The 25,567-nt window shown below is 49.9% G+C and overlaps 2 protein-coding genes across 3 annotated transcripts in view; one reads left to right on the top strand and one right to left on the bottom strand.

The window, feature by feature from the left end:
- Positions 1–5,509, top strand: part of MTMR7 (myotubularin related protein 7) — an 88,700-nt gene extending 83,191 nt beyond the window's left edge. Inside the window, exon 14 of the mRNA XM_074228184.1 lies at positions 413–5,509. Within this exon, the coding sequence (XP_074084285.1) occupies positions 413–748 (336 nt within the window). The 3' untranslated portion in view covers positions 749–5,509. The remainder of the gene's footprint in view (positions 1–412) is intronic.
- VPS37A (VPS37A subunit of ESCRT-I) lies at positions 2,904–25,513 on the bottom strand. Of its 2 annotated transcripts, none has more exons than XM_074228186.1 (12): positions 25,258–25,513; positions 24,776–24,850; positions 19,902–20,016; positions 18,906–19,003; positions 17,047–17,269; positions 16,640–16,710; positions 9,841–9,968; positions 9,681–9,739; positions 9,531–9,599; positions 7,363–7,506; positions 6,975–7,055; positions 2,904–5,993 (listed from the first exon to the last, which is right to left on the bottom strand). In XM_074228186.1, exons 1-11 carry the CDS (start codon positions 25,404–25,406, stop codon positions 6,975–6,977), a joined length of 1,212 nt encoding a protein of 403 aa, XP_074084287.1. In that variant the 5' UTR covers positions 25,407–25,513; the 3' UTR covers positions 2,904–5,993. The 2 variants fall into 2 exon arrangements, with proteins under 2 accessions (XP_074084287.1, XP_074084286.1); XM_074228185.1 differs by having other exon boundaries at positions 2,904–6,476; positions 25,258–25,511.
- Between the last annotated feature and the right edge of the window lie 54 nt (positions 25,514–25,567).

The following is a 25,567-nucleotide window of genomic DNA, read 5'->3' as shown; positions in this document are numbered from 1 at the left end:
TGCTATTTGTCCTCTGAAGCACTGGCTCTCCTTGGCTCTCCTTAGCTCTCCTGGGCTCTCATTGGCTTTTCTTAGCTCTCCTTAGTTCTCTTGGGCTCTCCTGGGCTCTCCTTGGCTCTCCTTGGCTCTCCTTAGCTCTCCTGGGCTCTCCTTGGCTCTCTGCTTGTTGGTTCTTGTGTTTTGGAGGGAGGAAGGAGGCTCTCTTGGTGCTTTGTCAAAGCCTTGATCTTGTGAGCTGGGAGACTCTGGGGTCTTCAATGCAGGCTGGGTAGTGGGTCAGAGCGCCCCTGCTTTGGGTGGGGGTGCCCCCAATGAGTGCTGCATCCTTCCCCAGAGCTGGGAGCCCATTGACTGAGCAGATGCAGAGCCAGGGGCCATCACCCCAAACTAAGGGTAACGTTTTTCTATTTAGCGACTGGAGAAAATCCACAAGATTCCACTGAGTCACAGGCCAGGGAAGAGGGAGCCTCCAGCAGCACTGTCCGCCTCTCCCCCCAGAGTCGGGCAGCCCCCCGCTGATCCCAAAGCATCTCCCTCCTGGAGCCCTTCCCAAGGCGACGGCGACTCGGCCCTGATTCTTACACGGGAGACCTTGAAGAAGTCGGATCCTGATCTGTCTGCCAACAGCGACCAGGAGTCAGGGGTGGAGGATCTGAGCTGCCGCTCCCCGAGCGGGGGCGACTGCCTGCCCAGTGAGGACAGTGGCAAGGACCCAGACCCCGACGAGGCGGTGTTCCTTACTGCCTGAGCCCCCCCAAAGACCTGCCGGCCCCAGGCCACATTGCCCCTAAGAGAGGAACTGGCCAATTCAAAGGGCAGTGAGCCAGGCGAGTGGGGCCCGGGGGCCAGAGCCACGGGCTGCCCCTCTCTAAGGAGGCCTGAGCAGAGAAAATGGCCTTGGCCTTGTCAAGTGGCAGGAACCTTCCTCCCCCCTTCTAGGTAGCATAGGAAAATCAAGGAAGATTCAGTTTGTAAACGCAAAGCAGAGTCCTCGTGGAACTGGAATTCCAGGGAGGAAAACATCCCCAGGAATTTTCCTTTCCAGCTTGATAGAGAAATCCTGGGTCACTGAACCCTAAACCTTTCTTTTAACCTCCCTGAACACAAGCCTGAGAACCAAGCATGATAGTCACTGACCTAAAAACAAAAACCCACCTCTTTGGAAATTCCCCAAAGAGAGGTCCTGATGCAGAACAAGAGACAAAACAAAGCTTAGACCTAAAGGTTTGGGGGGAGGGAAGGGGTGGACTAGAAGCAGAAAAGGAAAGGCCTGGGAACAGGAGTCAACTCAGCAAATATTAAGTGCCTACTGGTTACGAGATTAGAGATGGCCCTTCGAGGAGCTGACTGGCTGGAGTGGGGGGGGAGCCTGAGCAAGGGAGCAAACACCAGCCTAGTGGAACAGGAGCGCAGTGAGGTCCAGGAAAGCTTCCCAGGGAGGAGGCACCTTGGAGGAAGAAGAGGGCATGCCTGCTGGGGGCGGGCATGGAAAGCTGTGGATCGGCCAGGAATGCCAGCTGGAGGCATTTGTGTTGTTTATCCTAGGGACAACAGGGATTCTGAGCAGGTTCCAGGCAGAGGACGCAGATGCCTCGGGAAGATTTTTGGCAGATTTGGGGAAAACTGAAAGGGGAAGAGGAGGAAACAAAGTGGGAGGCAATCCAGGCAAGGGATGCTCAGGACCAGTGACTTCAGGGGATCTCACGCACAACTGGACTGAGGGGACCGGGGTGGGGGTTCCAGGATGACTCCTGGGTGGAGGTGACATGGTGACTTGAGGGGAGTCCTCTTGCAGAGGTTGAGTTGGATGGTGGGTGTTCTGCTCAGAGCCTCCCTCTTCTAAACGACCCTGTGATAGTGTAGTCTGTGGGGCCCTGCGCTTACCTCCCGGCTCCCTAACCCAGGACTGGGGTCAGGGGAGGGAGGCCCTGGAAGGCCCTTGTGGTCTGATTCCCTCAAGTGGTAGATGAGGGAAAGGTGACATCCCCAGTTCCAGAGAAGAAAGGAGGGGGCACAGCCCTGTTTGGTGTGCCCTTCAAGGGTGGCTGGGAATGTGCTCCCCTCCTCCTGACTCAAGTCCCATGGAAATTAAAGCTATCGCCCCATTTTTGGTATGGCCTTTATCATGGAGAGAAAAGCCCCCAGCTCGGTGGCAGCCTCACAACCCTCTTTCCTCCCCTTCTAATGATTCTTACCACAGGCCCTAGAAACAAAGCTTCTTTTAAACAAGAACAAACCTCGGTCCCCCTACATCCATCACGTGAATATACCTCAGTGGCAAGGCTCTGCTGCACCGTGTGCAGGGCTTCCCCTCATGTTGGGTACCTAGGACCCCACTCCTTCCCCATCAAGAAACCCCCCCCACACCCTGGCACAGCCCTGATGCTCACTGAGGATGCTGGTGCATGTACCACAAGGGACTGAAGTTTAATGAGTGCTTCACCTTTGGTTCCAAGAGTTCTTGGTATCCGCAGGCAGGTGGGAAGAAATGCAGGGCCAGGTGGCCATCAATTCCTCCTGTGGTCGGTCTGGGCCTTGATCTTGCCAGACCTGGGTATCCTGAGCAGTGAATTATGGGCTCTTGCAGAGTCCCGTGATCAGAGGAGGTGGGAGAGCAAAGCCAATTATCATCACTGGTCTCTGGTATAGAAGCCTTCTTGGCTTCTAGGGGAGGAGAGGGGCTGCAGGCAGGCCTCCCCCATTCTGCCTCAGGGTTTCTGGATGCAAGGTGTACAGTTCAGCACATCTGACCCTAGTTTACTTTTGTTTTTTTATCCTAAATCTGCTTTTGCAACATCGGGATTAACGTTCCCCGTTCTTTCTACCTCGAATAATGTATTTGGCACTGGAGGCTTCCTCTGGGCCCTGGCAGACATGACTCCTGTTTTCCCTATCAGAATGTTTTCTTTTCTTTTTTTTTTTTTTTGCTGTTCTCTAGGGTTCTCGTTTGTCTCCATTTTAAAATAGTCTAGATCCCATCTGTCTGGACAAAGCCAAAGTATCATTGGTGATCCCCAGGTCTGGCAGGCTACTGCTCCCCCTGGTCCACTGCAGCATCGGGGAGTCCTTCAGAGATTGACTGCCAACTCCAAAACATGGGCTTTGCTGCCTGTGTTGACCAATGCCAACCCTGACAGCATCCTGAGGAGAAATGGTCCATTTTTACAATGTCATTTTTCCTCCATTTTATTACATTGTCACCCTATTTTACAGGTCATTTGAAAATTGCCTGTAGAGAAAAAAATCTGAATTACAGAATTTTAATTGATTGGTATGGTCTAAATTGGACAGGTTGAATAGTTACAATGCTGACGAGCGAGTGACCTGACTGGTTTTGTGTGAATTTGTTTTAAATTGCATCTTAAAAATATCTATTTCACTGTGTGACTTCAGTACGAATCTGTAAAAAGGGAACAGTGAGGGCTGCCTTCATGAAGTCAAGAGGAGGAGTCCTGAACTCTTGCGTGGGGCGTGATCCCTGACTGCACCAAGGCTGCATTTACAGGCAGATGTATCTGTGCAGCCGCCTCGGAGCAGTTCCCAAATGAGAAAGTAGATGGAATGTTGGTTCACTTGAGTGTTGGTCTTGTCCAGTATGTCTGTATATTGTGCTGATAAAAAGTGCTCTCTACAATAAATCCTTCCCATGTGAGTTCTGTTTTCACGAAGACCTTTAAAGCTTTGGTGCATATCCCTGGGGGATGCCGTCCTGTTCTTGGCAGGATAAGGACCACCTTCTCCAAGGCAAGTGCCTCTTCTTCCTTCCTCAGTCCAGCTGCCGGAGTTCTCTGTGGTGAATCTGCCAGCTTGCCCCGCTCCATTTATCCATTTGGATAAGACAAGATTCTGCTCTTTTGAAATCGGTTCTTTTGAGAGCCTCTCCACGGGTCACACTGTCTACTTCCATCGACATGACACAGACTTCAGACAGATTTTCCAGGTTAAAAGCCAAAAGCCAGGGGAGGGCTCCAGAGAAGTGGCCTCAGTGCAACCAGGGATTTTCATGAGGCTTGCAGTGCCACCATTCCAGTGAAGAGACTGAAAAGGGTGTCTTGACCTTATTTTAAATCAGAAGCAGAATTCTTTGTGCTGGAAAACCCTCAACAAGGCAACAGCTTGTATGAAGGAAGGAAATGACCACGGCCTAGGAAACTTCCTTAAAAGGACATTCTCCTCCAAGGTAAAATTTCCTCATAATTCTCAGAATGCCAGTTGAGAATGAAACCTGCACAAAGTTGGTGCTCAAAAGAGGGGGTTGGTCGAGCCAGCCACAGCCTGCGCCTCCTGACTGACCAGCTCATGCTCTTCCAATCAGCCCTGGTGGATGGGCAGAGGAGAGTGTCAACAGTGCTCAGCCCTCCCATTCCTCCCAGATATGCTGAGTCTCCTGTAGGGATCTACTCTGGTGATGCAATGAGTTTATGCTCAGGGAACTCCTAGCCCCCAAACCAAACTTTAGAAGTTGTCCTGGTCAACTTGAGCCTCTGGCCCTCTTCCACCCACAGGATATCAAGAGATTTAACTTGGCAGGAGATTTGGATGGCCAAAACAGAAAATGCTACTCACAAGGAAGTAGGGAAATGAAATGGCCAGGGCACTGGGAATTCCCTGGGCTTTCAGCATCAGCACTCCCTTTCACCTGGCCAATGGCAGTAGGATTCCCAAAATCACCCTTCCTCAGTTATCCAGACCTGAAACTCCTGATCCACTGGAGGAGACTCCTTCGTGCTCACTGGGGACAATTACAGTGACCATCACCCAGGTTTTCCCTGCTTATCTACTGGATCTCAGAATTGAGACCTCAGAGGCCCAAATTCCACCCACTCCTGTACACTCCATCCCATTCCTCACCCAGCCTGGGACTCAACAATGCCTAGACAGCCCCTTCCCCTTTTAGGAAGATTTTCTTCACTATTAGTCCAGCCTTCCGCTGACCAGCACAAGGGAAATCCCTCTTGCTCTTGAGCTAACCCAAGGCCCCCATGGTGGTGCTGAGGGCCAGCCCTGAGCCTCATGCCTCCCATTGGAGGGTCTTGTTGCCCTGGCACTTTGCCCTTACAATCTAAAGAGATAGCTGATTTTTTCCACAAGGAGGAACATTTCTAAGTAGGCAGGATTTGTATTGACAAAAGGTAACGTGCATTTAGTCCATCTTTACAAGAAAAGCATAAATGACTTTTATTTGATCATAAGATCACAGAGCTCCTGAGGGTTCAACCTCTCATGTTGAAGCATCCTCCCAGTTACCCAGGACACCTCTCTACAGACAAGTAGATGACCCAGGTCTGACCCAAGACCACCCAACCCACCTGGCTTCAAATCCACACTAGTGCTTCCCCACCCACGATACTTTCAGTGGTCTCTAATAAAAGGGGAGGGGAGAAATAGTTAGTCTGCGTCCTGATTTCCCTATTACCTCTGGTAATATTACTTATTCCCTCCTATTACCCCTCTTGTAACCTGATCTTTAGAAGATCCACTTCCTAATGCCCCAGCCTGGCCAGTCCTATAGGGCAGCTTCATTTGGGGAGGGGGGGAGGGAACTGTCCTTTCTGGACACTGCCTTCCTTTAAAACACCAAGCCAATACTTTTGCTGAGCAGATACTAGCTTCATTCACAGTCTCCTTTGTGATTTCAAAGGTGTGGCAGCAGGTCCTCGTCCTGCCACAGGCACAGGTCCCACTTGGCAGATGCAGCTTCATCTTCGTATGTGGCTGTGGCCAAATGCACAAAGATGAAGCCACAGTCCAGAGGGTCAGCCTTCTGGGGATGAGCTGCCTCTCAGGGCTCGGTGCTACTGGTCCTTGGATGACTGAGGGTCAGCACCCCCAGGGCCAGGCCAGGGCCAGGCTGAGATGGCTCCTCTGGGGCCACCAGAGTGCATGCTCCAAATCAGTTGCCACCGCATCCAGTGGTGGATCCACTTCTTGAAGACTTTAGACTGATTAAAAGTGGGCATATTGTCATGATTGCTTAAGAACAAATTTTTTTCCTGAAAAAATAAAGGCAATGTGATATTTTAATGACCATTACCCCTAGTAACTAAGATTACAAGAGGAAAAAAAACAAGCCCAAGACTTTATAAATAAACCAGTCCATTTCAGTTAAAAATATGAATTTAAAAGAATATGAATGTATAAAATACTTGAATTTATCCAAAATTACATGCATAGGTATTTAATTTCTAATAATCAGAAGTAGCAGCAGAAACTTAAATATGGTAAAAGACTTTATCAACAATAAATACAAAGGATATTTTTAGTGCAAAGAGTGCAGAAGGATTTCTCAAATAAAGATAATACAAGGCATCCTAATTGTATAGAATCAGGCCCAGCTCTACGCAATGTATACTGTTAATCTACTACACAATACAACCATTAGGATGAAATGCCTGTTTGCAAATCACATCTATTTAAAATGTGCTTAATTGGGACTGTTCATTCTTCTCTTGGCAGTTCCATTTATTCAGGAAAATCTGCAAAGAAAAAAATCCCAAATGAACTTGACAATGAGGTGAAAGGCAGCTGGCCAGCTCAGCACTTGGTACAAACCTTCAGGAACATCCTAAACCTCTGATGGGTCAGAATGAGCATCTGCCTATGAGGAGCCTGCGACCAGCCAGGTGCTGACATCAGAGAGGAAAAGGCAAAAAGCCACTCGGCACAAGCCTGTCCCTCCCTCCCCCATGCTCATGCACAGCAGATGAAGGAGTGAGAAGAGGAGCTCGAGTCTTCTGGAGGGGAGGTGGTGCCAAGGGCACATGTGAGGCCAGATAGCTCAGATTCCATCAGGAGAGGAGGGGAACCACTAAGGTGAAGGGTCTATTTTGCCATGGGGGGGGGGGGAGTTGAAGGGGGTATTTGGTAATTAGAGCTAAGCACAAAGACTACCCCACCACCACCACCCCAACAAGGTCCATGGAAATCCCCTATGCATCCCCCACCCCTCCCCAGGGCCCAGGAGGAAGGCTTACCTAGAGGGGAGCGTGGAACTGGGTGTGTGTGGCTATGGCCTGCTGCAGCTTCTCTTCTTTGGCTCGGCGACAATGGCAAACCTAGAGGAGAAGGTGGAGAAGGCCCCGTTGTCTCCACTGTCGCCAAGGCAAGACGTGAAGGCCACCTCCTCCCCCAAACTGGAGAAGCCCTGAGTGAAAGATGACTGTCTCTTCACCTTGCCTGGGAACATCCCATTCCATGAGGCCGATGGAGGGTTCATGCTCCAGGGATGCCCCAGGCACAGGCTGGGCAGGGCCTGCTCCTGAGGAGAGCCCAGAGGGAGCCAGGCTGGCCAAGCACAGGCCCAGGGAGCCGCCCAATGAGACACTCACATCAGGGACCATGTGAACACCCACTAGGACCTACAGTTCTCTTTTCCATGAAGCTGCTGAGAAAATCATCGATTTCCATTTTCCCCTCGAGGAAATCCTCAGCTAGGGTGTCCGACTCCTCCTCAGCCTCGTGGGCAGCCACCTTCAGCCTGGCCTGGAGGGCGCTTGCACTGCAGCTCTGAAAGAGACCGGGGGTGGGGGGTGGGAGAGGGGGCTCAGCAGAGGCCCCTTGCTCAGGGTCTGGCACAGCATCCTGTCCACAAGACCTGGAGAGGAGGAAAGCCTGGGGCTGGATGAGGCCTCCTTGAGCCCCTCAGGACACCTCAGGACTGTACCCTGGAGGCCACTCAGACACTTCCCCATCAGGGAATAAACCTCCAAAGCCACAGAGGAGGCTGGGTGATGTTTCTGCCTCACATGAGGGCACCATTAATGGACCAAGAGCAAAGAAATAGAGGGATATGAAAATATTTAAAACCAGATCCCCCCCACAAGTGAGCTGTGCTGACAAAAACTCCACAACCTGGAACGAGCTGACCTTAAGCTTGGTCAGGCTGCGTTTCCTTCCCATCTAATGATGGGAGGCCATGAGGATGCCAATGGGATTACCCCTCCCCATCTCCTCTGGTCTTTTTCCAGCTCTACCCCAATGGCTAGTAGCTTCGCTCACACTGAACCAGGATGTGGTTTCCCCTAGCCATTGCAGCCTTTTCTGACCAGGTCACTGCTGGCAGGTCAAGGACATTAGCCCCACAAGGCCCAGACTTCTTCCCCTGGCACCTGGTGGCTCTATCATCCAGACCAGACTAGGGCAGTCCTCTCTGCCTCCACACCTCATATAAGCTCCATCCCTACCCCATTCCACCCCTAGCTCTGTGGGCTGGATTCCTCCCGACCTTCACGCCTCAGCTCACATGTCATTATGAGACCCCCTAATACAGAGTGCTCCATAAGGAGAGCTGCCCTCTTTGGCTCAGAGAGCATGGATCCAGTGGGGACATAACCACTATCCAAGATGCTTCAACTGAAGAGGGCAGCTCTGGACTGCGCAAGGGGATCTTGGAGGATCCGGGGGAAGCCTGGTAGGGTCTTCACCTCAGAGAACCTGACAATGCGCTGAGACCAGCAGTGACAACAAGGAGGCCATGTGCGGCCCAGGCCCACAGGATACAAAGACATCCCACCTGCTCTTCCTCATTCTGCCAGAATCAGAAGAGTGCCCCACCCCATGCAGATAGAGCCCCCAATAACAGGGGCCCCCAGCTTTGTGATCATCCCCTTGAAGACAGTGAAGTGTTAAAAACCAACCACATCCCCACAAGGACTCATCAACCTTCACTCCCTCCTATGTCAATGAGAAGAAGAGCCATATGGAAGCCACTGGGATCTCCTGCCAATGGGGGACTATTTGTGGAGGAGGCCCGAGATGCAGGAGAGATTTCAGACAAAGGTCCAGAGACAAGAGACGGCAGCGCCATGGATGCCAAGAGAAAGGTCAGGCAGGACTGCCCAAAACAGTCCTCAAGAGAGGCATGGGCCAAGGTTGGGCAGCCTGGAGGCACAAGTGACCGGGGTAGAAGGGAGGCTGAGCAGAGAGTGCCAGGAAGAAAAAAGGGTCACGTCCGGAGAAGGTTTCTAGGGGAGATTCAGATAGTTGTACATGACTGGAGCATGCCCAGGTGACACCTGCCCCAAGGAGCACTCATCAGACCAACACCAAGTAGAGGAGAGGGGGGCAGGCCCTGGACAATAGCTAGCAGGTGTCACTGGCCCCAAGTCAGGAAGGCACCTCTTGGAGAAAAGCCACAGCACAGACACAAGTTCACTCAGGGAAAGGCACAAAGACTGGGACTGGAGGCCAAGGCCTCATGCAGAAGAAGGTGACTCATGAGAAGATGAGCTGAGATCCCTAAGGCTTGCTGGGAAGACCCTCAAGTTCCCCCAGATCCAAAGCCCTGGACCCCAAGGTGACCCTTTGCCCACCACTCTTCAGAGTCTCCCTAGCGAAGTCTCAATACTAAAGCCTCAGGAGTCAGGCCATCCCACAGCTCGGGGGCACAGCAATGAGCCTGATGGTCAGCTGACACAGCCAGATGGATCATGGCCACAGACCATACGGATGGTCCTGGTCCTAAGAAACACAGTTGTCTGTGATGATGAGGAGTCCCGGACCCACAAGTAACACATAATACAAAGTCCTACCTCGCTAAGCTCATGCTGCCTCTGCATCTTCTTTTCAAAGCCTGATTTCATCTGAGTGAGCAGTTCATACTAAAGAAGAGCAAAAAACAGCATGTTGGGCCTTTCTGGTCCTGTCCTAAGTTCTCTCTTCACAAAAATCAATGCACTGACCTTGTCAAGGACTGTCTGCCTCTTGGCTTCCAGGCTGGGCTCTAAGAGGAGATTTCTTCCTGCAAAATGAAGGCAATGTTTAAAGCCAGTCTCACCAGCCCTCCTCCTCCTCCTCCTCCTCCTCCTCAGGAAGCTTGGGGTGGGGACAGGCCAGACTTACGGGCCAGCTCTTCGATGCTCTTGACCAAATCGTCCTTGTCACTGATGACCTGCTTCAGCTGGGGCAGAGTGGAGAACTGCTCAAGGAAGGCTTCTTCTTGTTCATTCATGTCTGTTAGTTGTGACAGGCTGGGAGCACACAAGGAAAACCAATACCGACCAGGTCAAGGCCCAGGTGCTTTCAGACCCTTGTCACCATCTCCCATTAGGGTCTCCTGGAATCTGCTCCATCGCACCACCTTCTCCCCTGACCTTGCTCTCTCTTAAACAGTGCCCCTCATTCTCTCATCAACCCCATACTGGAGCTGAACCCACAGCTCTGTCCTGTATTTACTGATCTCTTGCTCCCCATTCTCCCCGTCCTCCCCACTTGGATCTCTGAGGCATCACCCCCCTCCTGCCTCTCCTCCCTGGCTGATCACCCACAACAGCACCCCCCCCCCTTTTCTATTGCTTGATGTTCTTACCAGGTACCATGGATTCCACAAGATCTCACTACAGAACCAGCCCTAGTCTCTCTTCTAAATCTAGTCGACTTCACCAACTAGGTCGTACCCCATCTTCCTAGTCTACAGTACTCCACAGCCCATTACTGTCCCATATCTGTTGAGGGCATCATCTTCCTTCTAGGCAGGCAGGTTCACAACCTTTGATTCCTGCCTCTACCTGCCCCTACCTATGGGTGTCTCCATCTTGTTGACATGTCTTTTACACTGTTTGCATGTCTTTTCTTTCGTCTTTCTTCTCTCCCTCCTATCATCTCAGACCAGACTCTCAGCACTTCTTGCCTGGCCCAGCCCATTCCAGTGGTTCCCTTCCTCAAATTCTCCTCTCAAGTACAGTCTGACGATATCAATCCACCACTCAATACAACTGAATGGCCAGCTTCTCCCCTTCATCTCCAGGCTCCTCAGGATCCTTTCTTCTACTTTAGGAGCTCTGAGATCTGGCCTTTTCGTCTTCCCTGTCACTGGCTCTCAGGACAGTAAGGGAAACAAGGCTGGTGGCAGAATCAAAGGATTCCTGTTCTTGTTCCCCCTTTGATGGCTCCCACCTATGTTACCATGGTAACACATCCTTGTCAAGGCCAGCAAAAGACCGGGAAACAGCCTGGCCCAGCCCTCTATGGAAACAGCTCCAAAGAAGACCAAACGTCTAGAGAATCCAACAAGAAACAAGAATGAGTCCTTTGTCTAGTCCAGGTCAGCAGAGGGCAAGCAGAAAAGGCTGCCTCCAGAGTCAAGAGAAACATGAAAAGGAGAAGAATTCTGGGAGTGATGTATTTACATTATGCATTCTCTAAGACAGTTGGAATAATCTTGCTATATTCCGATGAGCTTAAAAGAAAGAAATGTGAAAGAAAAGACCATCTCATGGTGAGTGAGAGACATAAGAATCCCTCTCATTTTCCCATGAACTAGTCAAAGGAGAATACAAGATACGGGGTGGTGTCGAAACACGTTCAGCTTAGAATGGGAGCACGAAACAACTGGGAAGTGGAGGGACTGAAGTGCAGGGAGGGATTAGTCATTAAAGAAATCCCCCTGTTGGAAGGATGGGGGAGGGGAGGCCCAGGTGACTGAAGCATGGATAAGGGGAATAAAAGGAACACATCATGCTCTTCTTTTTTAAAAAGGGTAGAAAGTAAATGGAAAACAAGGATTAGAGTACTAATGAACATGAGTGGGGTAGATTCACCCATTAAGGGGCTGGAGAAAAACACTCTCAGCTGAACTCAAAGAGCAGGACGACCCATCATTGACTTCAGAAAAGGCAAAACTCAACATGGATCTGATTCAGTCAATGTGCCAGCTGTCCTTAACAGCAGAGATATGAAGCAAGACAGCCCCCACCCTCAGGGAGCTCACTATCTAACAGAGAAGACAACATAAAAAACAAGTTTATGTGAGTAGGACAAATATGAAATCAAACTGTGGAAGCCAGAAGGGTGACTGGTCAGCTCAGGAGCGGGGCGGCCAGAGAGCCAAAAGATGGCTGGGGAGTGAGCTATGAGAAGCTGGGAAGTCGGGAAGGGCTGTAAGACATCCAACAGAGTATTTCAGATTTGTTCCTGGAGCGAGTGGGGTTGACAGGGTTGAACCTTTGTTTTATGAAAATCACTTTAGTGGCTGAATGGAATGAAGAGAAACTGGAGGCAGGCAGATACTCTCCAAGAGGGAGGCGAAGAGGGTCTGCACCAAGGGAGTGGGCAGCATCAGGAGGGGAAGTGGCTTATTTAAGAATGTCCCAAAGGTGAACTTGACAGACTTTGAGAACAGACTGGGAATGACGGGCAGCTAGAGTGGAGAGGTCAGCAGAGATAATGGGCTGAGAGACAGACTAGAGATGGTCACAAAACCCATGAAAAGTGCTCTAGACTCTCAGGACAAAACCCTGAGTTAAGAGACAGAGAAGGAGTGATCAGAGAGGGAGGAGAAGAAGCCATGGTGTCAAGACTGAGGTCTGAGAACTGAGCCACAAGAGATCACTGGTCACTTTAGAGAATGTGATTTAGGTGAAATGAAGAGGTTGGATGAGAAGGGAAGAAATGAAGATATAGCTTGTTGACATCTTTTCAAGGACTTTAACTCCAAAGGGCAAAAGAGAATAGTAGAGACATACATAGGCCAGCTGTGGGACTCCCTTTAGTATCCCTTTCATGGTCTAGTTCAACTTTGGTCTTATGAGAATATGTTACTTAACCTCTCTTTGCCTCAGTTTCCTCCTCTGCAAAATGAGAATAACAATACCCCCTTCCCAGAATTGTGGTGAAGACTAATTTAAATAATCATTGTAAATGAACCTCCAACTGAGCCTAGGGTAATAGAAAGGGTAACTACTATTATGACTAAAAAAAAGAAAAAGGAAAAAAGGATTGGGGAAACAAAGTGATTTTTTTTCAGAACAATCCTTTCCACCAAGTTGAACTATGTAAAATAAATTCCTAAAACGATCAGCAGAAATTTCTGCACCTCACCAACAAAACTGGGCAGAAAAACAAAGAAACGACATGCAACGAACTGACACGAGACCTGAAATGATGGGATGCTCAAAGACACAGACAGCAACTCACAGAGCCCCACTTCATGGAAATAGAGGAAAATGCAAACAATGGATGTGAAGCAGTCTAAATTGATAAAAATAAAGATGTTAAATTAACTTGCTCATGTTCAGTGCCATAACAGTCAAATGATCTAAAGACTGAATTATAAAGGGAGGGAAATAGGCAGCTAGGTGGCATAGTGGAAATAAGCACTGGCTCTGGAGTCAGGAGGACCCAAGTTCAAATTCAACCTCAAGACACTTCATAATTAACTAGCTTTGTGACCCTGGGCAATTAACCCCTTGCCTTGCATAAACTAAAAAAAAAAAAAAAAAAAAAAACTGGAGAACGATCTAGAACCCTCAAGGAAATAATTGAAAAAGCAGGCAGGAAGGGGGCCTGACAGGACTAAATCTCAAGGCATACCTCAAAGCCATGATCATGTCCAAGCTCTATGCTACTGGTTAAAAACCCGGTCCCTCTGTGTAACAACAGATAAGGTTCATGCAGACAAGAGCAGTAGCATTTGATAAAGCCAGACTCCCACAACACTGTTCCCCTGAGCTGCCCAATCTGTCCCTGCCACTCTCTAGTGGCGACTCCTGCAGCTCCCCGCTACCTCAAGGGTCTGTTTGGCTCTTCCGGCCAGTGTTAGTTTTCAGGAAGTCCCACAAACACTATGATCCGGTGACAATGGACACAGTGCTCTGACCTCTTTACCTCTGTCTCCTTTCTGGGCCCCTTAATGCCAAAGGACCTTCCCTCTCAAATAATCCCCAGTTCATCCTGTAGAGATCTTCCCCTATGGTGTCAGCAGCTCCTTGAAGGAAGATGGACTAATTCTGCCTTTCTTTGGTCCTAGCACATCTATGCATCCTGACTAGTTTAGTATGAATTGGCAGAAATCAGGTACAGACTAACATCTTGCACCACAGACTTGATAAAAGATCACAATGTAAATAAGTGAGAAGAGCAAAAACAACCCCCCCTCCCTTTTCTGAGCTTCTGGGGTTCCTGCATACAACTCCCCTCTTCTGTCTTGGGGCCAGAATGCTCCCTCATCTCCCAAATCTCTTCAAGGCTGCTGGTGTGAGCACCACCTCCTATGTGAAACCTGATCTTCATACTACTGTCTCCCCTAAAGTAAAAATTACCAAGTATTCACATGGGGCCCCCTCAGAAAAGAGTTTTCTGCATTCTATGGGGAATGGTCTTGTTATTGTTCACACCGGCCACTCCATCCCCCATTTCTGTGTCAAAATTTTGAGTTCCTGGCCTGGACAGACTTTCCTCTTAGAATCCTTTACTCATTTAGCCATTCTCCAAAACTGACAAATGGTCAGAAGATATGAACAGGCAGTTTTCTGAGGGAAAAAATCCAAGCTATTAATAGTCATCTGAAAAAATGCTCCACATCACTATTTAAAGAAAAACAAAAACCATTCAGAGGTACTACCTCACACCCACTAGATTGGTGAAGTTGGCAAAAAAGGAAATGACAAGAGCTGGAGGGGATGTGGGAAAGTTGATACGCTAATGCACTGGTGGTAAAGTTGTGAACTGGTTCAGACATAGAGAACAATGTGGAACTAGGCCCAAAGGGTTATAGAAGTGTGCATACTCACTTTGACCTAGCTACCTAGGTCTGTGTCCCAAAAAGATCAGAGGAAAAGGACCCATGTACACAAAAATTTATAGCAGCTCTTTTGTAGTGGCAAAGATTAGAAGAAGGGGGTGCCTACCCTCTGGGGGATGGCTGAACAAGTTGTGGCATGTGATGGTGACAGGGTAGTCTTGTGCAAGGAGAAATGCCCAGGAGGTGGTTTCACAAAAACTTGGCAAGACTTCTATGACCTTTTGCAGAACCAGAACAACCCTGAGGCAGGGGCTGCCTTTCTTTTGATGACTTGCCTCCCCGGGCTTACGCAGCAGTTGGCATGTTTACTGGACTCTATCTTCCAGGTGTCACTGACCAAAGCCACCTCATACAGATGGTACTATCACAACAAAAGACACTGTAGATGAACAAAATGAACTCAAACGTACTCTTTTGTTTCTTTTTTTTTAAAGGTTTTTGCAAGGCAATGGGGTTAAGTGGTTTGCCCAAGGCCACACAGCTAGGTAATTATTAAGTGTTTGAGGCCGCATTTGAACTCAGGTCCTCCTGACTCCAGGGTCGGTGCTCCATCCACTGCACCACCTAGCTGCCCCCACTCTTTTGTTTCTAATCACCAACTGCAAACAGATTAACGGAACCTTTCTTTTTTACCCCAAAGTAAACTATTTCAGAACATTCATGGTGTGTCCCTGTGGGATGTGCATTCAAGACCAAAAGCATTCCAGGCCTCCTCAATGAGAGTCAGAATTATTCAAAAGAAATGGTCTTGTATACCACAGAAGCAATGTAAAGATTAACCAGATGCCTTCAGTGGGGGGAGGGAAGTGAGATTAGGGGGGAAAATTGTAAAATTCAAAATAAGTAAATCAAAAGAGATGGGCTTAACCTCTAGGAGGAAAATTAAAGCAAGGAAAAAAATTGTCTTAGAGTCAGACTAAGACTTCTACTGGGGTGGCCAGTCATGGCGTCAGGAAAGTGGCACCTGTCTGGTCCTGGCGCTGGCAATGCCAGGCTTTCTCAGCACTAAGCTTTGTCTTTCTGGACACAAACGTGCTTTGCCCAGGCTCAATCCTCATGTCTTCAATCTGATACCTCTCTGCTCCCTTTGTCCTCCCAGCGATCTGACTCCTGAGGTCCTGCCTCCCACCTGTGGGTCTATCCCAAGGCACAGCCCTCCCCATTCTCTCACAGCTGCAAGCCAAGTCACTGCCCAGATGGCCATCCCCAAATGGCTTTGGACACTGTTCTTTCCCATCTACCAATCCTAGAAAGTACTGTTAATGTATTCCCCCCTCCCCAGCTCCAACAAATACTCTGGGGCCTCAGCCCTGTAAGGACAGAGTTCTTTTCAATTTGTAAGGCTCGCACTCAAGTCCTGTATCTTCCTCTGCTCGTGTGCTCATTTATACACACATCTCCTCCCAACCTTTCTTCCAAAAATTCCTCCTTCTGACCAGTGAAGCACATCTTTCTAGTGAGACAGGTTTGCATCCCTCATTCTTTGTCACCCCATGGAATCATCTGGGTGTCACAGGAGCCCTCATTGCTCTTCACCTGAGAATGCAATGGCCTCTTCCCTCTCCTTGCCCTGAGGCCTGGCCCCCCCAGGCCAAGCACCAGTCATTTATAGCAGCTCTTTTGTAGTGGCAAAGGTTAGAAGGAGGGGGCTGGCACTGTGGTTGGCACTAAAGGCCCTTCCCGGAAGTGGGATCACATGTGACTCCCCCTCACACATTCTTCGATCCAGTTCCTCTGGGTCACCTTTCTGGATCTCCCTAGGAGCTGGTGATCCCCCTCCAATAGTCTTGGCTTTACTTTGTATATACTTGGCGGTCTGGGGCCTGGCATGCCAGAGGTGTTTACTGACTGCCTGATATAAAGCTCTACACAGACCAGGCCCCAGGTTCTGAGATGGACTGAGGTGGCTACAGACCCCCAGGGGAAGTGCCCTTCTCTGGGATCGCCTCCTGTTGGCCGGGAAGCCCCCAGAGAGCCCAAACAGGGCCCAGCCCGGTCAAAGCCTAGGACCTCTTGCCTCCAGCACACCCCAACAGAGGGTGAAGCCCATTTCTCCTGCCTCCCCCAGGATGGAGGTGATTTATATGACTTATATGACTAATGAGATGAGCAAGGGTTTACCTGAGCTCGGAGAGTTCTGGAAACGCCTCAGGGATATCAGGCATCTTGTAACCACCCCCGTTTTGGCCTGTCTAAAGAAGGTAACAATGCAGTTAAAGCCCCTGTGAATCCTCTCCACCCCACCCACATTTCCAGGGGACTCAGAGATCTAACCCCAGTCTGGAATGACTGCTGCAAGGCAAGTGAAGTCCAAGGGTCAAAGGGTCTGAACATCACCAGCCCTGGCAGCAGGACCCAGGAGGCTGCAACCTCACTCAAAGATCAAGCATAACCCTCCTGTGCTGCGGGCTTCCCTACTATTAGCAACAGGCCAGCAATCCTGGTCTAGGAAAACCCCGGGCCAGCATTGTGCTGAGGGTGAATTCTGCGTGCTCCCCTCTGGACAAGTGAGCTGGCCAGATACCTACCAGCGTCAGGGCCTCGGTGGTGGGGACAGGCAGTGGCAGACTGGAGAGGAAGCCATAGGAGGGAGCAGCAGGCTTAGGGGTGGAATAACTGGAGGCCGGAGAAACATTGTCAGCAACTGGGACGGAAGTCATGGGTCTGTTGGCTTCTTGTGGAGGATAGGAGGGAAGGAATGGAAAACCCTGAGCAGAATAAGGAGGCATTCCCGCTGGGCCACTGTACAGGCTGAAGGCAAAACAAGAAGCAAGATGAATCTTAGAATGTGGGAGGAAAACCAACCAGACTATCCTTGAAAATGTGGATTTTGGACTCCAGCAAAGTGGAAAACCCAAGAGGGCAGGTACTCCAGACTCATTTCTAGTTAAAGTGAACCTGGGTGGCTAGGTGGAGCAGTAGATAGAGTACCGGCCCTGGAGTCAGGAGCACCTGGGTTCAAATCCAGTCTCAGACACTTAATAATTACCTAGCTGTGTGGCCTTGGGCAAGCCACTTAACCCCATTTGCCTTGCAAAAACCTAAAGGAAAAAAAAAATAAAGTGAACTAAGCCATCTCAATCAGAGAACTAGAGCTTAGGATGTGGAGTTTTTGTGCCAGAAACAGGAAAGCTCCCAGATCTCTTGATGACATGATGTTCCACGTAAGGAGAGAAGATGAAAAATCCCTTCCCCTCTGCTGCCAGAGCGGGGAGGCAATTCTTGGGTTCTGCTAGCAACCTGGGTCTGCTTTACTTGGAAGGTTCCTTCCAAATCTAACAAAAGACCCTGAACCCCTGGGGCCACATGGCCCTCCCTGAACTGAAAGTACCACCCAGAATCTTCTAGTTCCCAACAGCATGACAGGAGAACAAAGAGGCTGAGGATCCTGGTCTTCACTTTGGTCCCTCGCCATCCAACTGAGCCTGGACTCAAGAAGAGCCAAGTCTTCATGCTTAGCCACTATGTGGGGGACCTCAATTTCCTCATCTGCCACATGGAGACCCCAACAGCCCCTCCTTCCCTGGGTTAATATTGGGAAGACCTTAGCCCAGGGCTGGTTCCCTTCAAGACTGCACACTCACTGCTCTCCCCTGGACAGGTCTACCTGTCACCACCACACATCCCGGGTCTGCCCAAGATGTCATCTCTTGTTCTCCCAGAGGAAGGGTCTATCTAGCCCTCAGGCCTGAGGTGCTCCTGTCTATTCAATTCTCAAGTCTTAGGAAGGGAAGTTTTCCACAACTTCCTTTCTCATTACGGTAAGTGCATATAGGATGGAGGGGGGCCCCTGGATAAATGATTTCAAAAAAGAAATGAATCCACACCTCCTTTTTAAAAGGGTATTTCCCTAACAGAAGATGTCTTTTCCCCCTATGTACCTGAGACTACTTATTCCTGTACAATAGCTTACATTTCTAGCAAACGAGAGCCAATCAAATGTTTTCTTTTCTTTTTTTTAAGGCAATGAGGTTAAGTGACTTGCCCAAGGCCACACAGCTAGGTAATTATTAAGTGTCTGAGAATAGATTTGAACTCAGGTCCTCCTGATTCCAGGGCCAGTGCTCTATCCACTGCGCCACCTAGCTGCCCCTAAATGTTTTCCTTAAAACAACCCAGTGAGGCAGATAAGTGAAAATGTGCAGGATAAACCCAGAGAGAAATCTGCTGTCTGAGCAAACCCAGCACCAATTGGCAGTAGGAGATTGGCTTGACTGGAAAAAATAGTTAAGGCAAAGCTTCTCCTTTAGCAGAGACCTGGGTAAAAGGAAAATGATTTAGGAGGTGATGACTTCTTGAACTAAGCTGAAATACATTTCTAAATAGAGAGGCAAGTTTCCCCAAACCCCCGGTTTGTTAGGAATCATAGGCCTTGATTTATACTTACTAAGGAAATGCTGAACTGGGAGCCAAAACTGGAGGATTCTTCCAGAACTCATCCAAGAGACTCTGAATAATTTTTCCAAGGTCTGAGTGCATGGTAAACTGAAAACAAGTGTAATAACATTTTAGGACATTTATGTGATCTCTCTCAAAGACTATGCAGAATTCAGCCAAGAAAACAGGTATGGTGCCCTCAGTTAAAGCTAACCTTCAAGAGGGGTTACTGCTTCTTCAGAAGGGGCTTTCTCCCAGGAAAAGGACACAAATCTCGAAAAGGATACTTTTCCAGACTGTGGTGGCCAATAACTTGACATCCTCCCCCCAATACCAGTCTCGCCAGGTGGATTCCTCTAAGACCACAGGTACTTCGAGGTTAATAGGCCCAACTTGTGGTCCGGCCTTCAAGAATGCAGGCTCCCCTCCATGGCCCACTGAGGCAACAGAATGAAAACTTTGACTCAGTTGGACGGTCATACAAGATGCAGGGTCCAAAGTGGCTGGTGCTTCTGACCAGGGGGAGGCAGACCCAACTCCCAAGTTGCGTTTAAAACAGGTTTGTCAGTCACTTGCTTGGGACTCAAGACATGTCACCGATTGCTGAGGGGTCCCAGACCATCCCATAAAAATGAATCCCAGAGCTCAGACAACTGTTCAATTCTCCGGTGACTCAAGAGTACAGGCTGAACTTTATAGGTGGGCCTAGCCAAGGCACAGCTCCTTAGTCTGTTAGTCTCGCAGGAAGGTACATTAAAAATGCCAGTCCTGCCAAGAAGCAAAAACAAGGGCCTCTCAGTCCCAGAGTTTCAGAAGAGAGAATCACCTGCCACTGTGTACTGGTGAAATAAAGAGAGCAACTGCCAAGGAAACTAAGGTGAAGGTCCCAAGTGGAGCCTGCAAAGCCCCAAGCTCACCAAGGAAACATTTGAAACATTATTTCAGGGGCATTACTACTTAGCAGGGCTTTCCTATTTATTTGGATTAACCCGTACCGTATACCTACATTGTTTACTAATGGACAGGTAACGTACACTCCATGTTTGTCCATTAAATGATGTCGTATTGGAGGGTAAACACTGATCACTGGTTTTTCCTGAGGAAACTGAGGAGGAAGGAAGCTAGTGGGGTGAACAGAAGAAAAAGACATTGTTAAGTCCTACATTCAACACACATAGTTCCCCTAGAGCTAGACAATGAAAATTCAAAGCCTGGATGGCCACATGGGGGAGATCCAGGCTCGAGAGCCTTCGAAGCCCCTGGTGGTTCTACACATATCCTGAATGAGAAAACCCAGACTCCCAAAGGTCAGCGGTTTGATCAAAGTCACATAGCTCCAGGAAGTGCCAGGCCAGGCCTAAGGGGTCCTGATGCCTTCCTCTGCCCGGTATTGCCATAGGAACAGCTGCACTATGAGCTTCTGCCATCGCAAAAAGCATTTTACTAATGTAGTTCAATGTATTGAAATCAAACAACCCAATGCCAAAAAGTTAAGGTTTGGCCAAACTGACCTCGCGGTCAATCCTGTCCTTCCTTTGGCTGGGTCCCTCTTCCCTTGTGAGAAAGCTGAGGGCTTGGAGTAAGTTTTTGCTCCCTGTTTTGTACATTAATTACAACAGCTATTAAGACTTATCACTAAACAATTTGGGAATGTGGTTTTACATTCTACAAATATCTGTCCAACAGTCAAACCTCTTTGGACTTTGTAGCCATTGTAGCCTTGGTCCAGGGTAGGACTGCAGAGTCCAGAACTTTTTTCTTTTCGTTTTGATAGCTGTGTTTCCATTTAATTTTGTTTCCTTGCAAAGTAAATACTGACAGAGTGCTTTCTGTGGGGGGGTGGGGGGAGGGAAGCAAGATTGGGGGAAAATTGTAAAACTTAAATAATCTTTAATAAAAATAAATTTAATTTTGTTTCCTTGGAAACAGCATTTATAACCTCACTTCCTCCCCAGCCAAGGGCTAAGGAGTCTTGCTTTAAGTCAGATTTCTTGGTCTTCTAGGGCTCTCCTCTATCTCTACAGCAAGTACATAGGAAAGCCTCACAAGCTACAGACCCAGCCACCTCACCTGATCCATGGAGGTCCAAGTGCACTACCCCCAGTGGTCTTGGCGCTTATTGGGAAGACTTCCCAGGAAGCAAAACTAACCATCAAAGTCACCCATCCCTCCCAAGGTGCCCAGCTCTGAGAGGTACTCTGCCCCCATCATGGTCCCACACAAGCCTCGGGTGGGTGGGGGGGCCGCCAAGGTGTGACAGCAGCTTTCCCAGGACACTTGTTTAAATCCCTGGGAAATGGGAATTCCAATGACTACACTCCTCATTTCTCCCACACTTCCAGCTTTTCAACACAACAGGCCACAATTCCAGAGATCTGACTCGGGATGAAAAAGGATGCTCATCTCCTGATGGAGAAGAATAAGACACAGCCAGTTTTGCTCGTTGTTTTGCTCTTCTCTACATTTATGTATGTCTGTAATGTGGGTTTTGTTTTTCTTGTTTTCTCAATGAGGGGGTGGGAGTAGGTGGGAGGCAAAAAAGTCACTGTTGAAGAAAACAAAATTTAATCTTATAAAAAAGGGGAGGGGCCATCTATAAGGACTGATAAACTGTTATCTTCTGTCTGTGTAGGACTGGAAAGACCCTTAGTGCCTTAACTCATTAGTCTTCAGGCCTTCTCAGGCTACTGTTGGTCCAAAGGCAATTCTAAGGAACTAAAACTGCTGAGGTCCATCCATTGGAGGCCACTGAGTCTAACCAAACTCAGAACAAAGAGGAAGAGCTGGGCCCTCAACAGAAGGGCTGGTGTGAGTCCCAAGGCGCTGTGGTCAGGAGTCCTAGGCTCCTGTTTCTACGCCATTGCTCAGTTGGAGTTCCCTTGAATTTGATGAGTTTTGCTCTAAAATCCCCACTACCTTTTCAAGCTGCCTTCCTTCCTAGCTACCTTATACTTGAAACTACGCACCAGATCTTACCCTCCCTGACCATTTGTAGAATCTGACACAACTGACCCACCTCTCCCCATCACTTAACTCTATGACAAGACCTTCTCCTCCTGAACTTTCTTTCCAGGCTCACCAGACTTTCCTCATTTCCCAGAGGTCTTCTGACTCTATAGTCTTTGCTACTTCCCCCAATTCAAGCCTCCTTCCCTCAGAACCTAAGCTCCCTATTTGTGTGTGTCCTTTGGGATCAGCACAGTACTGGCTTGGGATTCCTCCTTCCCTGTCAAGTGTGGGATTGTCCCGAGACTCTGGACTCTTCTCTCCCCTTTGTGACCAAGGGCTAACTCCAGTCCCACAGCCACCCTGAGTCAAAGGCCCAACTTCTCCATCTTTCCCAAGGCTGTCTTGGATGACTGGCCCACACCTCCTCATTCCCCAGGACCTGCCTGCCTGGCCTAATGTCCTTAGCCTTACTAAGAACATGACCATCTTGACCATCTTGGGGTCTAATATACTGCTCCTGAGGCTGCACCCCTCCTGCCCAGCCTCCTCCGATCATAGCTTCTCATGGAGAGTCTTTCCTAAGGTTCCATCCCAGCTGTCCCTGGCAGAGGCCTCCCAGATTGAGGGTCCTAGCTGAATCTCCCTGCCCTGCTTCCCCAACTGCCCGTTGGAGCCTCCTGGAAACACCATGAATCCCAAGTGTCCACAGCTGAGTTCCTTATCTTTCCCTGTCCTCTTCCAGTTTCTGCCAGTCTCTTAGGCATCCTTCTTCCTTCTCCCCACTGTTTAATCGGCTGCCAAGTCTTGATGATTTCATCTTTTCACCATCTCTTGCACCTGCCTCTTCTCCCCCCCAAAGACCAATATATTTGAAGCCTTCAGCAGTGTGGCCCCCTCCTTGGTCTCCCTGCTCTAACTCGTCTAGACAACCAAATTCCTATCCCCATTACCCCCAGATACAATGGGGATTTCTCTGTTAGGCTTTAAACACCTTTCTAACTAGGCTCTGACATCCACTTCTCACCTCTGGTCTGGCTCTCACTCACGCCTGGAATGCCTTTCCTCCTTACTTCTCCCTCCAGAAATCACTGAGGGTGTAGCTCAAGGACCAGCTCCAATCTGAGGCCTTTCCTGTTCCTCCACCACAGCCTTCCCTCTTTCCCTCCCACTCCAACAACCTCATATTGATACCATGCTGTACAGACTTGCAGATGTTCCATTTCTGGTTATACTCTAGATATCTGAATGCATCTGGACCATCTTCCTGTTACAATCAAACCTTTGGGCCTATCTCTGTTGATGAAGGGAAAGGGAGGAGGGTATCAGCTCCAGGTCTCCCATGTTGATTCCTAGCCTGTCTGCTCACCAGGCCGCCACATGGGGCCCTTCACTCGAGCCATCCAGTTGACCTCCCATCTCTTCATTTTCCAATCCACAGAGGCCAAAGCAATCTTCCAGATAGGCACCTCTGATCCCATCATACTCCTAAAGGCTAAAAATGAACTCCCACTTCTTGCTATAAAAGGACCTTCATTAGAGTTTGGTCATCTGCGGGCAGCCGATTCTTCTACAACTTCCAATGGGTCCCGAGGACAGGAGCTGATGCCCCCAGTCATACATGGCCAATCCCTGGGATGTGAGCAATAGATAATTTCATCATTGCAGTGGAAAACTTCAGCAAAGGCAACCCTGAGAACCTCTTCCTCGAGCAAGATCAACCTGTATCTCCTACTCCTATGGATTAAGAGCGGCCTGGTAGAGAGCCACTCCTCAAGTTAAGAAAATCCAAATTCAGCTCAGTCAACATCTGTTAAGCCAAACACACTTAGGCGCTGGAGACACTGAAGGGTCAAATTCAAGTCCCTGCCCTCAAGGAGCTGATAATCAAATGGGGAGACAAGACCCATGTCTACCAACAAGCTCTACATAGGGTCAGTAGGAGATAACTCAGGAAGGGGAGAGGGCTTGGAAAGGCCAGGGAGGTCAGTGGTCAGAGCAGAGTAGGGAGAGCCTTTCAGGTCTGGGGACTGGCCAGAAAGGTTGACCACAGCCAAGGAGGGACGGTCTTATTGGTGGGACAGCCAGGAGGCTGGGGGGACACTGGACGGAAAAGCACGTGTTGGGGAACAAGGCATGAGAAACCTGCAAGGAAAGGACGGGGCTAGGGATGAAGGGCCCTGAATTTCCTATTTCCTTCTGGAGCCACTAAAGATTATCGACTAAGTCTTGGATCTTGGGAGGGGGGTGAGATCTGGGAGGATGTGGGTGGGTGGGTGGGGGGGGTGTTTTTGTTTTGGACATGTGGCATTTAGATGTCTGCTGGGCCCTCAGGCTGAGGTGTGAAAGGCAGCAGGAGGTTGGCTAAGTGAGCCAGGGCAGCTGGGGAGAACCCAGAGGGAAGCACACTAGAAGGAGGAGAGGATCAGCCGTAGAGCACAGGTGTGTTCTGGAGGAACCTCCAGCCATGGTCAGACAAGTAGGAGAACCAGGAGAGAACCTAGAAGGGGCTACAGAGGGGCAGTGAGGATCCAGAAAAGACTCTGGATTCACTACCTTGAGACCAAGGGTTGCTTTAGAGAGTGGCCTCAGGGGAACGATGAGGTCAGAAGACAAGCGTGGAAGGGAAGAAGAAGAGTATGAGAGAAAGGGGGGGCACCTATCTTAGCCCACCTTCTTCTCAGGGAAGACAAGTCCCACTTTCTAGCTACGTGACTGTGGACGAGGAACTGTGCCAGAGCCTCCCATCTTCATCCCTAAAATGGGGATGATGCTCGCCACACCTACCTCACCAAGCTATTTTCCAAATAAACTAAAAACGGGTGAAATGCTTTGTAATCTAGAAGCTTTAGCAGGAAGCTGCGAAGTGTGGAGCGTTAGAAGCGGGAGAAAGCAGCACGGCAAGCAAAGCGGGAGCCACAGCAGACTACTTACATGTTGATGTTAATCGTTAGGTTGTTTACCGTGAAGGGCAGTCTGTACTCCACATCTTTCTGTATTTCAGCCAAGCTGTCGGGGGAAGGCAAACAAGTGGAAAAGCATCATTAGTGTGGGACAGGAGGAAAGGGCCATCAGTCGGTCCTCAGCTGCCCGAGAAGGCCCTAGAAGGAGGCGGGCAGCTGGCACAGGGTAGGGTCTGGGTGTGTGGGTGAGAGTAAAGCAATCCCGCCCCTGCTGGGAGATGCTCGGGACTGAAGCCCCCCGCTTGGCGCCAGGCGCATGCCCACCCCGGGGGCCTCCACATCCCTCCCGGCAGAGTCGCGGTTCAGAGGGTTCTAACTCTTTTCTCCGCGGATGCTTTAAACTCTGGGCAGTCCTCGGCGGGCATCGGGGAAGGGGCTGAAGAGGGGGAGAGGCGGCCAGGGCGGTTGGGCAGGGGCACCGCACCTCCCCCGGCCCGCGGGCCCCCGCCTCACCCGGCGTGCGCGGCGCGCAGGGACTCGATGAGGCGCTGCCTCTGCTGCTGGAGGCTGGTGAGCGCCCCCGCGCCCGCCCCGCCGCCCCCCGCGCCGCCTCCGGCCGCGGGCGACGCGCCGCTCTTGCTCAGCGGGAAGAGCCAGCTCATGCCTGGGCCGAGGCCCCGCGAGCCGGGGCGGGCGGCGGCCCGAGCCGCCGGGGCATGTCAGGCCGCGGGGCCGCTCGCTGGCTCGCCCGAGGCCCGGGGGGGGGGGGGGCCCTGGATCGGTCCGGGGACGGGAGGGGACGCGCCGGAGCCGCCGCCGCCGC

Source organism: Macrotis lagotis, chromosome 3, assembly GCF_037893015.1.
Source record: "Macrotis lagotis isolate mMagLag1 chromosome 3, bilby.v1.9.chrom.fasta, whole genome shotgun sequence".
Lineage (NCBI taxonomy): Eukaryota > Metazoa > Chordata > Mammalia > Peramelemorphia > Peramelidae > Macrotis > Macrotis lagotis.
This window is presented reverse-complemented; position numbering and strand designations above follow the sequence as displayed.

Bases quoted from the DNA above. Each gene is read 5' to 3' on its own strand.
- VPS37A (XM_074228186.1), bottom strand. From the start codon at position 25,406: ATGAGCTGGCTCTTCCCGCTGAGCAAGAGCGGCGCGTCGCCCGCGGCC. The intron at 24,851-25,257 runs GTGAGGCGGGGG...TTCCCCCGACAG, and splicing joins CTGCGCGCCGCGCACGCCGG to CTTGGCTGAAATACAGAAAG. The intron at 17,270-18,905 runs GTAAGTATAAAT...TTTTGCCTTCAG, and splicing joins CCCAGTTCAGCATTTCCTTA to CCTGTACAGTGGCCCAGCGG.